General features: G+C 42.0%; 1 protein-coding gene across 8 annotated transcripts in view; it reads left to right on the top strand.

Moving 5' to 3' along the window:
• Positions 1-13,722, top strand: part of CCDC138 (coiled-coil domain containing 138) — a 54,410-nt gene that overhangs the window by 8,023 nt on the left and 32,665 nt on the right. For 2 of the 8 annotated variants that reach the window (XM_074983242.1, XM_074983249.1), the window contains exons 3-6: positions 1,542-1,680; positions 3,012-3,136; positions 9,744-9,928; positions 10,731-10,889. The exons of 3 other annotated variants lie outside the window; for them this stretch is intronic. In XM_074983242.1, coding sequence (XP_074839343.1) covers positions 1,542-1,680; positions 3,012-3,136; positions 9,744-9,928; positions 10,731-10,889 — 608 coding nt within the window. Of the gene's footprint in view, positions 1-1,541; positions 1,681-3,011; positions 3,137-9,743; positions 9,929-10,730; positions 10,890-11,309; positions 11,916-13,722 lie in introns of those variants that run through there. 3 more of the 8 variants (XM_074983248.1, XM_074983244.1, XM_074983240.1) reach the window with 3 other exon arrangements.

Here is a 13,722-nt window from a genome sequence, read left to right as displayed (position 1 = left end):
CAGTGTTGGAACTCCCAATGTGCACATGATTTGTGGACAGCCTCTGGTGATTTTTGTTGACTTTTGAGTGTCAGTATAAATTTTATTGATATAACTTGGTAATGTAGACGAGACCTAAGTGCATTCTGAGTAGACAGACATTTCTATGTTCGTGTTTGTGAAACTCTTTGGCACCAGCCTGGAAATCTACCAGAGTAGTCTCGAGAAAATCTCCTGGCGTTGTAGGTTTGGGTGAACTGACAAGAGAGAAATTTCTAATGCTTATATAGTTTTCCTGTGAGATAAAGGGCAGCTGGTAAGGAAGGTGTGGCTTAAAAAGAATATTGCTCCCACAGTGTCTAAAAAGCTCTGCTAGCTGGGCATTAACAGAGAACACTAGTACCAATAATCTTTTGGGAAAGGGCAAGGTTGAATATAAATGGTCCCAGTGCTGCACTGGAGTCTTACTTTAATCCATAGAATGAAAATCAGCCACGTGCACAGCCTTCTCCAGGTTATTGTGTAACAGTCTTACGGCATATAGTTGAGGAGGGGAGGATTGGCTCTTATTGGGGTGTATCAGAGAGAAGCATTCAGTTATTACTGGCTCATATATGAGACTGACTCTTATCAATTGGATTGTATGGGATAGAGTATGTGTTTTGTTTTTAGGGCATTGGTTTGTGGGAAACTCTTTGAGGTGGGTGGTATTGACTACATTCTTATGTATCAATATGTTGCTTTTATATCCAAGATGTATATAGGGTACTTGCAGGTGCCCAGGATTGCTGTCTGGAGGGGACACAGTTAAGCATTGTGTGATGAAAATGATAAAATATAATGTTAAAATGGGAAACAATTTTTTTAAAACGTTTTAAGTTCTACAATCAGAGATTTACTTAATTCATTTGTAAATGTACAGTCATGATCTTAATGGTTAGCATGCATGTAGTGTTCTAGAGACTGCACCTTGCCATGCTGATGCAATGAAATATAAATAAATGAGACTGTGCTGTCAAATTTTAAATTTGCAGAACAGTTAGCATAGGAATGCACATTGTAAAACTACAGGAAGATAGATCTGGTATGAAAACAGTTGAGATTTCTAAGATGTTTTTAGTAACAGAACAAAGCTTTTAAAAAGATTCTCAACGTATAAGAAGTGTATTCTGTAAAATTGACATACTTGTTTTAGACACAAGTGGTTGAGAGAATCTCTTACTGGATTAATTTCTTTTGGTGAGAGCAACAAGTTTTTGAGCTTATACATAACTTTACTTCAAGTTTAATTTTATTAGAAGTTTTTAGGACTTAATTAGCCTTAGCAGCTATGAAACTTCAGTTTTTAAGTACTATAAAATAAATTTAGCTGAGATTTTGTATTTCTCAAATTTTAATTCCTTACTTATAAGATCTTGTTCTAATATGTTACAATTCAGGATTTTGTTCTTCTAAGCAGTTACCCTAACGGGACAAACTCCTTTAATTAAATCATCTTGGGTTTTCTTAACTTGTACTTTTCAACAGTAAAATGAAATTTTAATATTTGAATTATTTTATAGGTGATTTGGATAGTTCATCAAGTAATACAATTATGCCTTTGTCCATAAATTCTTCACAATCAAAAAATACCCACAGTAGAGGAAAGCACTGTAACAAACCTTTTAATGACTTGTTCAAGAGTTTCAAAAACATGGATTGGTAAGAGCTGTACCATCTTTCTGTTATCTGTCTTCATGCCTCTTTTTCTTCCTCTCATAACCCCAAATCCCAATAAAATCATAAAATAACCTTTAATAGATTATGTAGGCCTTTCAGTTTAATCCATCCAGTAGCAGAGGGTTGGGCAAATACTGGGCCATCGGTCAGATCCAGTCCACCAGCAACAGTCCTTGATAGGCCCCCACCTCTATATTTACCTGCGCCTCTGCAAGTATTGGGCAATTGGGAATGGTAGGAAACAGGGTCCCAGTCCAAGCAGCTTCCTACCACTCTCGGGCTGCAAACCGTATTCCAAGCTCTGCAGTCTGCTGGTACATGTGGAGCTGCAGGTGAATATAGCAGCAGCGGCCCACCAAGAACTAACCCTGGTAGGCTGCCACTCTTTTATTGACCACTCCAGAATTATCAAACTGTCAGGTGCAAGGAATAGCTTTTGTAGTTTTTGTATACTCATGCTTTCATGGTCAGTAAGGATCAGCTTCTGTCTGACTCCTGCAATAATGTAAATCATCATTTTGGATAAGGAAGCTCACCCCTTACTTGAGATAACTATATGTGAATGGCTCATCTAGTGGGATGCAGGGATTAAGCTGTATAAGGGAGTAAACAAGTGAGGAGGAAGGGAAATAACCAGACTTGAGAGGATATTTGTAAATTTATTTAGAAAGAGGTTGCTTTTAGAAGACTCCAGAGATGTGTTCTCAATGCCCCAGTGCACTAAGCTGAGGGAGAACATATTTCACACTTTTTATTTTCTTCTCTGGATATCCTTTTTGGATTTAAAAAAGAAAAGTCGTGCTTTGATCTGCTTTAAAATGGTTTAGTTGTTGCATGCAAGTAAGAATTTATTTATAAAATGAGATTTTGTGCCATGTTTCTTTAAGTGATTGATGTCAGTGTTTAACTGTAGTTAATATCTTATTTTATAAGTGCTTTTCATTCTGAAGAGATCTCAAAATACTTCGCAAATTACTTAGGATGCATCTACACTAGGAAGTAGCCAGCACAGAGCCTACACACATTTTCCTTTACTTCGAAGTCCTTATTCCGTTCCTGGGAATGGAGTAGTGCCCTACTTCGAAGTTAAACTTCAAAGTAGGATGTGTATAGATGCTGTCTACTTCGAAATTATTTTTGTAATGTTGACACAGCCTTAGTGTTGTCTCTTTGCTTTCTGTCAAATGTAAATATGCTGGAGTGAGAAGCATTTGTATATGTGTACAGATCTTCAGATTTCATGCATAACGTTTTAGAATGATACTGAATTATTTCAGATTAGTGTCATCTATCCAACCATGTGTATTTTTTAGCTTTGATGATGAGCTGGATTCACTCTGTGGTTCAAGTCAGCTAGAACTGGAGGAAGAGGTTATTATAGATGGACCTGCAACTAATACAATTCAAAATACAGGAATGTATGCATGTACAGAAACAGGTAATCAGAAAATATAAATTCAATACAACTTTTGACTTTTTTGCATAAAAAATAAAAGTGTAGTTCAAAGTTTCAGCTGACTCGTGTTCATAATCCAGTTACTAAAACCTATAATTGAGTAAACTGGATTTTAATTTTGAGATGTGGTTTTAGTAGAGCTACTTGTAATTTTATTTATAAATAAACAAGACACATTCTTTTCTAAAATAAAAATTGATCTTTTTAAGTTTCGTGCAAGCAGTTCTGATTATTACACATTATAGTGCAAGAAATAGAGGTAAAGGAGAAAGCCAGCCATATTAACGTCGTACTTCCAATTGTATAAAATGAAGCATTTTCAATGTTAAGAATAGGTGGTCAGATTAAATAAGTGTTCCAAGGGCATTAGTTGACTTTCTCATAAAAAACCCCTCTCATAATATTCCTTCTTGTCACCCCACACCACCGAAAGAACCAGCCAGAACACTGAGAAATAGATAGTGCCTAATAGCAATGTCGTGCCTTCAATCTGTGTGCAGGTCTTCTAGTGATGTCTCTTGGGGTGCGTCTGCACTAGCAAGTACATTCGAAATTAGGATCAGAAGACCGAGTTCTTTCGAAAGAAGTCGCGGAGCGTCTATACTGATGTGGCGCTCTTTTGAAATTAATTTCGAAAGAACTTCCCCATTCTTTTTGAAGTCGGTCGTCTGTTCCCAGGATGGGAAAAGCACCCTCTTTCGAAAGAGAACAAGTGTAGATGCTTCATGGCTCGCTCTTTTGAAAGAGCAGGTCCTCTGTGGCCATGATCAGCTGGCAGGCAGCGGCGCCAGTCACAGCACAAGCAGAGCTCTGTACTCCAGCATCTGGCTGCATTTCAGGATGCAGGCTCCCGGAAGCCCTCAGGCAGGAAGCTGGGAGCATGCAGGCAGCAGGGAGCCCATGCTGCTGCACATCCATCCAGAAAGGGCAACGCTCCAGCCCGCCTACCGGCCTCCCTGGCACCAGGGCCAGCGCCCCGACCCCTGCCCGCCCCAGGGGCCTCCCAAGGACACTGGGGTGCCCTCCCAGGAGGGAAGCCAGGCCCCCTCCTGAACTGACGCCGAGCTGCAGGACCTCCTCCCCCTCTGGGCAGATGAGGACGTCTGCAGCAGACGGGGGTCCAGTACCGAAATGCACCTGTGTTCGAGCATCTCACCAAGGGCCTCGCCAGCCGGGGTCACCCCACCCGGACCCCAGACCAGGTGAGGTCCAAAGTGAAGGAGCTCCAGCAGGCCTACTGTTGGGCTCGGGACATGGCCGGGCAGTCGGGGCAGCACCCTCCAACTGCCCCTACTTTAAAGATCTCGACTGCCTCCTTGGGACCAAGGAGGCGGGACCTCCGGCCGTGTATCTGGACAAGGCAGACCTCCCAACAGAGCTGGAGAGGACAACGCCCGAGATCTCCAGCCACCGGCAGGCGGCCACCACGGATCCCGGACACCAGCGATGACGATGCATACAGCCTAGCCCCCTCAGATTGCGCCTTGCCAAAGCTCCTGGAGGGACCCATGGGTATGTACCGTGCATGCGGGTGGCCACGGTGCCAAGGGAGGGGACGCACAATCCCGCCCCAGGGTATCTACAGCTCACCCACGGGGACATCAGCCCCACGGCACGGGCGGGCCAGACGGCACCACCAACCTGGCCTCACAGGGATGACGTGTGGCACTCAGCACCATGAGGCCCGGACAATACCACAGGCCACCAGGCCGCAGAGGGACTGAGGGAGGCAGGGGAGAGCCAGTGCTCCAGCAACCCAGATGGGGGATCCCGGATGCAGTCCCTGCAGGACCGCCAGGATGAGGTGGGGGGAGTTCAGGGGGCCTCTCACTGGAACTAATGGCCCATTTCTCTCTCCTTATGTCTCCACAGCTCCAGCAGCTGTATAGCCTACACTACAGTACACTATCCTAGGCACTACAGTACAAATGAAGGATGGCCTAATCGGTACCACACTCTACCGGAAACCCACGGATCACTATACTTACCTAAATGCTTCTAGCTTCCATCCTGCATGCATAACTAGGTCCATTGTTTACAGTCAGACCTTTAGGTACAATCGCATTTGCTCTGATCCTACTGACAGAGACCAAAAACTACAAGATCTTTACCAAATATTCACAAACCTGAATTACCCCAGGAGAAATAAAAAAAACAAATCAGCAGGGCCAGACGAATACCCAGAGACCAACTACTCCAAGATAGGCCCAAAAAAGCCAAGAACAGAACGCCACTGGTCATTACCTACAGCCCCGAACTCAAACCACTGCAACACATTATTAAAGACCTACAGCCTAACCTTAATCAGGATGCCACAGTCCAGAAGGCCCTAGGTGACAGGCCTTTTCTCTCCTACAGACAACTTCCCAACCTTATGAGGATTCTCACCAACAGTCACAGTCTGTACTGCAGGAACAACAGTCCTGGGACTTTTCCTTGCAACAAAGCCTGCTGCCAGCTTTGTCCACGTATCTATACTGGAGATACCATTACTGGACCTAGCCAGGTTAGTCACAGAATGATGGGCACATTCTCGTGTTCCTCAGCTAACATCATATATGCCATCATGTGCCAACAATGCCGAGATGCTTTGTATATTGGATGGACTTCAAACTTTCTCAGGCAAAGAGTTAATGGGCACAAAACAGACATCAAAACACTCCTGATTCACAAACCAGCTAGTCTACATTTTAATGGAGTGGGCCATTCTGTTAATGACTTAAGAGTTTGCGTCTTATTGAAGAAGAATTTTCACACTGCTTTGAAAAGAGACTGCTGAACTCTTTCATATTCAAATTCGACACATTAACACGTGGTTTGAACCGGGATGCAAATTTTCTGGGATATTGGAGGGGCTCTTTTGCATACTAGGCTTAATCTAATTCTTGACTCTGTCCCCTTCCCCGCCCCCCCCCCGCTCTCTGATTTGTTCACCTTGATAATTTTTTTTTCTGATTTGTCAACCTTGATTTACTATTTTTGGTTCTCTATGGCTTAAATATTGAGTCTGTTCTGGTTTGGCTATGGTCTGAAGAAGTGGGTCTGTCCCACAAAAGCTCACCTAATAAATTATTTTGTTAGTCTTTAAAGTGCTACTTTACTGCTTTTTCATATTGATAAAGAATAGAATCTCTTCATTCACCTTCCCTTTTGTGAATCTGCTGATGGCTGATCAGCATGATTCTGGAGCCGCAGTCTTATCACAGAAGGGGCAGGTGTTAGTAGCTGTTAGAGGGACAAGGGGCAGTTCTTAATGCTCTTTTCTTCTTCTCTGCCTCTCCTCGCCTGCACTGTTTGCGACACCCTTTCACAGGTTACTGTTCTCCTCTTGAAATGGTCTCGGGCAAGGTTCTTCCAAGTGTCGACTGCTGATGCTGCCCTTTTTCATATGTGATTTCAGCATGTCTTTATATCACATCCTGTGGCCCCCAGTGCTCCTCTGTCCTTCCTCCAGTTTGGAAAAAAATAATCTGTTTTTGGAGGCGCTGATCAGACATTCGAACCACGTGTCCAGTCCAATGAAGTTGTTGAATGATTGACTCTTCCAGGACATTAGTGTTTGTGCGCCTCTCCCCCCAAGAGATATTTAGAATTCTCCTGAGACAGCATTGATGATATCGTTCAAGTGCCTTCAAATGGTCAAATACAGTAGTGTTGAAACAACCACCACTCAGTATTCAAAGAGTTTTGTGTTGGGATAGATGTCCCAGTTCTCGAAGATCCTTTGTCAGGTGGGTGAAAGCAGGGTTGCATGGCTCAGAGGATGCTGAATTTCCACATCAGTGTTGACTTTAGTGGAAAGATGACTTCCAAGGTATGAGAAGTGCTCCACATTTTCCAGCAGTTCTCCATTGACTTCAATAGAAGGTACATGAGACAGTGAGCAGCTTGGTCTTTTGATGTTCAGCGTAAGGCTGAGATTCTCGTATGATTCAGCAAAGGCTCTTAAGATGATCTGAAGGGCTGCAGAAAAAGAGCAGCAATCATGCTGTTATCCATGTACTGGAGCTCCATAATTGAGGTCATGGACGTCTTGCGTTTAGCCTTCAGTCTCCTGAGACTGTCTATAGAATGAAGGGGAAGCTTTTGAATCTTCACACCATCTGGAAACTTGCCATCAATGAGATGAAGGGTCATGGCGATGGAGATGCAGAACAGTGATGGGACAATGATGCAGCCTTGCTTGACTCCTGTTTTGACCTCAAAGGGGTCTCTTTGGGATACTTTGGCAGTCATGTTGTCATGAAGCAGTCTCAAGATGCTAATGAATTTTTTGGGGCAGCCGATTTTGAGAGGATGGTCCACAGGGCGCTATGATTGACTGAGTTGACTGCTTTGGTTAGGGTGACGAAATTCGTGTATAAGGCTTGGTTTTGTTCACAACATTTTTCTTGCAGTTGCTGGGAAGTGAATCCCAGTGCCTGCTCTTCCTCAGAATGTTTGGAAGCACACTGGCATTCTGGGAGAATTTCTTCTGAGAGTGTCAGGAGTTGTTTTGCAAGGATTCAACCTAAGATTATCCCTGCCATTGCGAGGAGGGAGATGCAACAATAGTTTCCACAGTCCAACTTGTCATCCTTTTTGAAGAGGATCAATGTGTCTCTGAAATCTGGTGGCATCTGCTCTCTATTCCAGATCTTGAGAATCAGGAGGGGAAGTTGATTGTGGAGCTGTGGCCCACCTTCTTTGAAGACTTCATCAGGGATTCCATCTAGTCCAGTTGCCTTGTTGCACTTAATCACTTTGATGGCAGCTTGGACCTTACTCAGGGTAGCAAGTGTTGCAGAATCTTCCCTAGGTGGTTGGTCAAGGGATTCTAGGACCATGGTAAAGGGAGTTCATTATAGTGCTCCCTCCAGCATGAAGCAATGGCTTCCTTGTCTTTCAAGGTACTATCCTTTGATCTTGGGATCGATTCCATGGTTTCTTGGTCTATAAAAATCTTTGGTAGCATTGAAGAAAAGTCTTGCATCATTGATGTCTGTGAGATGCTGATGTTCTCATGCTTCTCGGTCCACTGCTGTTTTTTCAGAGTCCGTGTTTTATGTTACACTTATGCCTTGGCCTTGACACACGTTCTCTCTTTGTTGTGCAGTCGATATTGCTTTACCAGGCCCTAACAACTTTCCTTTTTGCTTCATTCAGGTGTTCAATTTCCACATCGTTCTCATCAGACTAGTCCTGATGCTGCTTAGATGGGTAGCCAGTGGTTTCTCCATAAGCTAAAATGATGGCATTTTTCGTTTGACATGAGTGTTCTTCCACATCTTCAGGTGTAATGATGTCAGCTTCCTTTGAAGTGCTATCTGGAAGTCACTTTGTCTGATGGGGTCCCTCAAGCCTTGTACATTGATCTTTCATTGGATCTGTTTCCTGTGACTTCTCCATTTGGTGACAGTCCTAATCACTGTTGTGGATTGAATAAGACAGTGATTGATCTGGCAGTCATCAGCACTAGTCATTGCACATATGAGAAGGACATCACACCAACCCTGAGCACAGATGATGACATAGTTTAGAAGATGCCAGTGTTTCGATTAAGGATGTTGCTATGAGGTCTTAAGCTTATTTTTCTGGCAGAAGAGGTTGTGTTCCACTCATTTTGTAAGGATGAGTACTCCATTAGAGTTGCCGTTGCCATCTCCTTCTTTCCATATGGTAGTCTGGCAGAGATCTACATCTCTTCCAACCATGGTATTGAAATCCCCCAAGAGAATGATCTTGTCCTCTTTGAGGATGTCTTTCAGGATTGTGTCCTATTGTGTGTAGAACTTTTCCTTCACGTCATCTTTGGCATCTAGCGTTGGCACATAAGCACTAATGACAGTTGCCTGTTGGTTTTTGGGCAAACTTCAAGTGGAGAGTCATGAGGCACTCATTGATGCAGACAAGGACTTCAGATAGGATCTTTGTCAGTTCATTTTTTGATGGCAAATCCTATTCTATGAATTCATTTTAATTCCTTTCCAGAAGGAAGTGTACCCTCCACCTTCTTCTGTTAGCTGTCCTTCTGGTCTAAGCTTTTCTCCCAATACAAGTATATCAGTGTTGAAACATCGCCACTCATAGGCGATAATTGCCGTGTGTCTCTTGGGTCACCTCCTGTGTAGTTTGTCCATTAGAGTCCAAACATTCCAAAGTTTACTGTTTGATTTCAACTGCATAGAGGTGAACCCGCTGGTCACTGTTACCCACTCAAGTGGGCTGAGGTAGAGTATGTTTAGGGCACCTTTTCTAGCTCCCTCCCAAGTGAGGTGAGCAGAGCAGATCCTAAATAGGACTGCTCCATCATGGATGCAGCAGCTGGACCATTCTACCTCCGCAGTCCTCAAAATGGAACTACTGATACATCTATCCACCACCTTTGTGGTCGTCCATGACTAAATCTTTCAGATTTCATAATCCTGTTCCTGTCCTGCCTTAGAAGGTACTCAGTCTAACTTTTCACTTTGGTGCCTAATACAGTGCTGTTCAGTCACAAAAATTTAAATTCTGTTCTAGGTTTTATGTAATAATAACTAGTAATCATATATGTTAATATAAATTACAAGAAGAATTTTTTATAAAATGAGTTGTTTTTATTTCTCAGATGTCACCTTACCATCCAATTTGGCTGCAAACACAGAAATATGTAGTGACATTGATATCAGTAGTGGTCTGGTTAGGAAGACTGTGAACAAACCTGAAACTCATGTATTGTGTGCTCAGAAAGTAATGCCATCTCACATCGACAAGATTTATGATGAGCTATATGTCATACATCAGAAATTGCAGGTAGGAATGCAAAATGACTTTAGAGTATTAGCAGATTATTTTCCTCAGAAACTCACTGATTACTGAATATTTAAAGACTTCTGATGTATTACGTCTGTGACATACTACTTTCCTTCTTAATGTTCTTTCCCCACCAATTACATATTGTTAAATTTGGGGTTTTAAAATGAACTGCTTTTCACACAATTCTACAGCATTATATAAGCCAGTGTATTGCATGAGGCTGTAGCAGCTTGTCTTATGAGACATTGTCATCTTATGACTACAGCGGCTGGGGGGGGCATGAAATCATCAAATAAAAGGCAAAATATTACAATAACTAGTATAAACCAGAAATTTCAGATTTAGGTGCCTAAGGTTAAGTTTCTAATTCCTGGGTACCTATTATGAGTGGACTGATTTTCAGAAGCCGAACCACCTAATCTCTGATAGAAATCAATTGGATCACAATGTTGAAGTGCTGAAATTAGTTGACTTTCAGCATTGTGTCCCAGTACACCAAAGAGGTGCTTTATAATCTGTGAACCATATTTTGTGGTTCACTGCGTAGGAGTGCATGTGATTACACTAGGGTCTCAAGATCTACGGACGTAATGTTCACAAATTCAATTATTTGCAAGCAGCCACTGATTTCCGGGGCAATCTGCCATATTTGCAAGGGTTCTTAACACAGAACCCTCGCGAAGGTTGAGACCGTACTGTATACCCATTTCCATAAAAGTGAAGGAATCCCAAAATGTCTGTATTTCAGTATAAGTATTTTTTATAATTTTTTAAAAATTGTCCATTATTTCTGACACAGCAAGAAAATTCAGCACAGCAGGAATATGCTCTTCAACTTCAGAAACGAGAACACTTTTTAGCTGAAAGAGAATCATTGCTTTTCAGGCATGAAGCTGCTTTGACTAAGATAAGAGGTGTTGAAGAGGAAGTTCATGCAAAATTTCAAATTATGAAGGAGGTACAGTAATTTATTTTAGAGTCACTATCTGAGGAGAGCCAATTAACATATTTTTCAGACCCCCAGTTTCACCCTGTATAAAATGGAGATATTCCTCTTTTTTTTTTTTTTTTTTTTTTAAGGAGCTTTGACATTCTCAGATGAAAGGTTGATGTGTATAGGTAAAGTAATATTGTTAGATGTTTTGGTCATCTTTTCAGAAAGATTTGTTTAAAAAGCTGGTTCAAGTATAGTCTTTAGCTGTTACAACGATGTTATTCATTTCTAAAAGAGTAATTAATTGTAACCACATGTGACTTTGTTCTACATATCAGTAAGGAGGGTTGGAGACAACTCATTTAAATTTTGTGATACATTACAGGTTGAACCTCCCTGGTCCAGAACCCTTGGGACCTGAGTGGTCCCGGGCCAGAGATTTTACTGGACGTGAGGAGGTCAGTGCTACTGGACTCTCCTCCCAACTGTTGCCTGCAACTTCCTGACTTCCAGGCTGCCAACTCTCAGTTCCTGGCCAAGACTTCCTGGTTGACATCTCCCTGGCCTCCCCCAGCCATGGCTTCCCCAGGCCATGCAGCTCCCCGGCCACAGTTGCCCGCCTGCCAGCCCTGGCCATGGATTCCCTAGCCCTGGCTCACTGGCTCCAGCAAGGCTTCCCCAGTCTGTGGCTTCCCTGGACAACAGCTCCCAAGCCTGAACCACCTGCTTGCCAGCCTCAGCAGTGGCTTTTCCCTGCTGCAGCTTTCCAGCACCAGCTATGGCTTCCCCAGCAATGGCCTTGCAGCCCCAGCCATGGCTTTCTTTTGCCAGGGTGCTGGCTTCCTAGTCTCAGCCAACCTTTTTTGGGTGAGGCTTGCTGGCTGCTGTTGGCCCCTCTTGCCATCAGCTCAGCCACTGGTCCCCTCCCAGCCACGAGGATTATCGATAAGATCCAGCAACATCCATGGTCCTGCTGATGACTCATGCATCTGATGAAGTGGGTATTTGCCCACGAAAGCTTATGCTCCAAAATATCTGTTAGTCTATAAGGTACCACAGGACTTCTTGTTGTTCTCGTTAATACAGACTAACACGGCTACCTCTCTGATACTTGTCACCATGCAAGGAAAGCATAGTTACACTTTTCTACAATGAGTGGGTGCAACTTTTCTGCAAACGACTGAATCATCTCCCCTTAACATTAAGTGGTTATCAGTCTGCTTTATACGTACTGTTTCTTCAGAAATTATCCATTGGAATTTTGAAATAACTCATAATTGCGTTTGAAGATTTGCAGCATTGAGTGCCTCTTATGACATGAGGTTGTGTATGTTAATATATGTCTCAAGTGTAGTTTTGAGCAAAGTTTCATCCTAACGTACATATCTGCATATCCAGATCAGTGCCTGCTGTCTTAAGAGTCTGGTACATGGTGTTTGTACTTTATTTTATTTATTTATATTCTTATGCACTGGTGGTGGTAATGGCATATAGGGTTCATGCTTGGGAACAGGAGAGGAAAAGTGAAAAAGAGAGAGTAAGTGGTGGACTGATAACAGTAAGGAGTGTAGAAAATGGACTGAGTAAGTGTGAATGAGAAAACAGTGGTCTGGAAGGCAGGAAGGGTAAAAGGAAGTAGCTGGTCAGAACATTTCCAACTAAATGAAATTTTGTTTATATGTTGTTAAATCAAATTGAAAATATACTATGGAGACACGCTGATTTTGACAAAATTTTTGTCAGAAGGTTAGGGTCTGGGGTGAGTGAAAAAAGAAAAAGATGTATACATTATTTGCTTGCAGTTATGGGAGACCTAACTTCAAGTTCCTGGTCTGCCTGATTCAGAGAGATCTGGGATGAAAAACTCTGCTGTGAAATTTTAAAACCTTGAAAGTTGCTGCAAAACAATTGCCCTCGAGCAGCTGTAGTAATGAAAAGCCCATTGAAGTTGATTAGAGTCTTTCAAATGGTTTTAATGCGCTTTGGATTAGGCCTTCTAATGAGGGATATGGTGAGATAAGAACAGAATGGAATTAGGGTAGAAATTTATTCTGAATTTAAGAAAAAATGAGAGAACTGATTGAGAGTCAAAAAGTTGCAGATAGCGAGGTAATCTTCAGACATGTATTATTTGAGATTTGTATTAATGAACCATGAAACAGTAATCAGGGGTGTTTTTAATGCTGATTTATTTTACAATATAATATTTAAATTTCATTTCCTATAATGATTTCTGGAGTGACTTCTTTTGTTTTTCATTGAACACGTTATATCTTTTTACTATAAAAATTTAGCAGTTTAGGGATGAGGGAAAATGGATTATTTTCCTTAATATTATAATTAAAGTTTTTTTAAGATTACTGGTTGATTCTTTCTAGTCCGACACTCCTGGGACCTGAGTGGTGCTGAATGAGAAAATTTACTGGGCCATGTGAGGTCAATGTTATGCAGCAGCATTACCAACACTTCCAGTGCTTATTGGGCTCTTAGAAGACATTTTGGGATAAATTAGAGCTGAATAACAGTTTATCCATATATCCTTTCAGCAGCAGTTTAATTAGCTCTTGATTTATCTTTAGAAATACATTTTAAAAAAATGCAACCCTAAAATTTAGCATTTCCACAGCTTTTTGAATGCCTCTGATGTTCTTTGGATCCAAAGTACAGGAAACATTTTTAAGGATGTAAAAGATTTTTGAACACCGTTTCTGTGAGACATTGCCGCAGGCATGTCACCAAACTGTAAAAACTTCTAGTATATTTTCGTAGTGTAGAATATATGATTCAGCCACCTGTAAAAACACAGTGGCCTGAAGCTCAAGATTTTTTTAAAAATACACCTTTGAGGACTTCTCTC

This window comes from Carettochelys insculpta, chromosome 1 (genome assembly GCF_033958435.1).
Source record: "Carettochelys insculpta isolate YL-2023 chromosome 1, ASM3395843v1, whole genome shotgun sequence".
Classification (NCBI taxonomy): domain Eukaryota; kingdom Metazoa; phylum Chordata; order Testudines; family Carettochelyidae; genus Carettochelys; species Carettochelys insculpta.
This window is presented reverse-complemented; position numbering and strand designations above follow the sequence as displayed.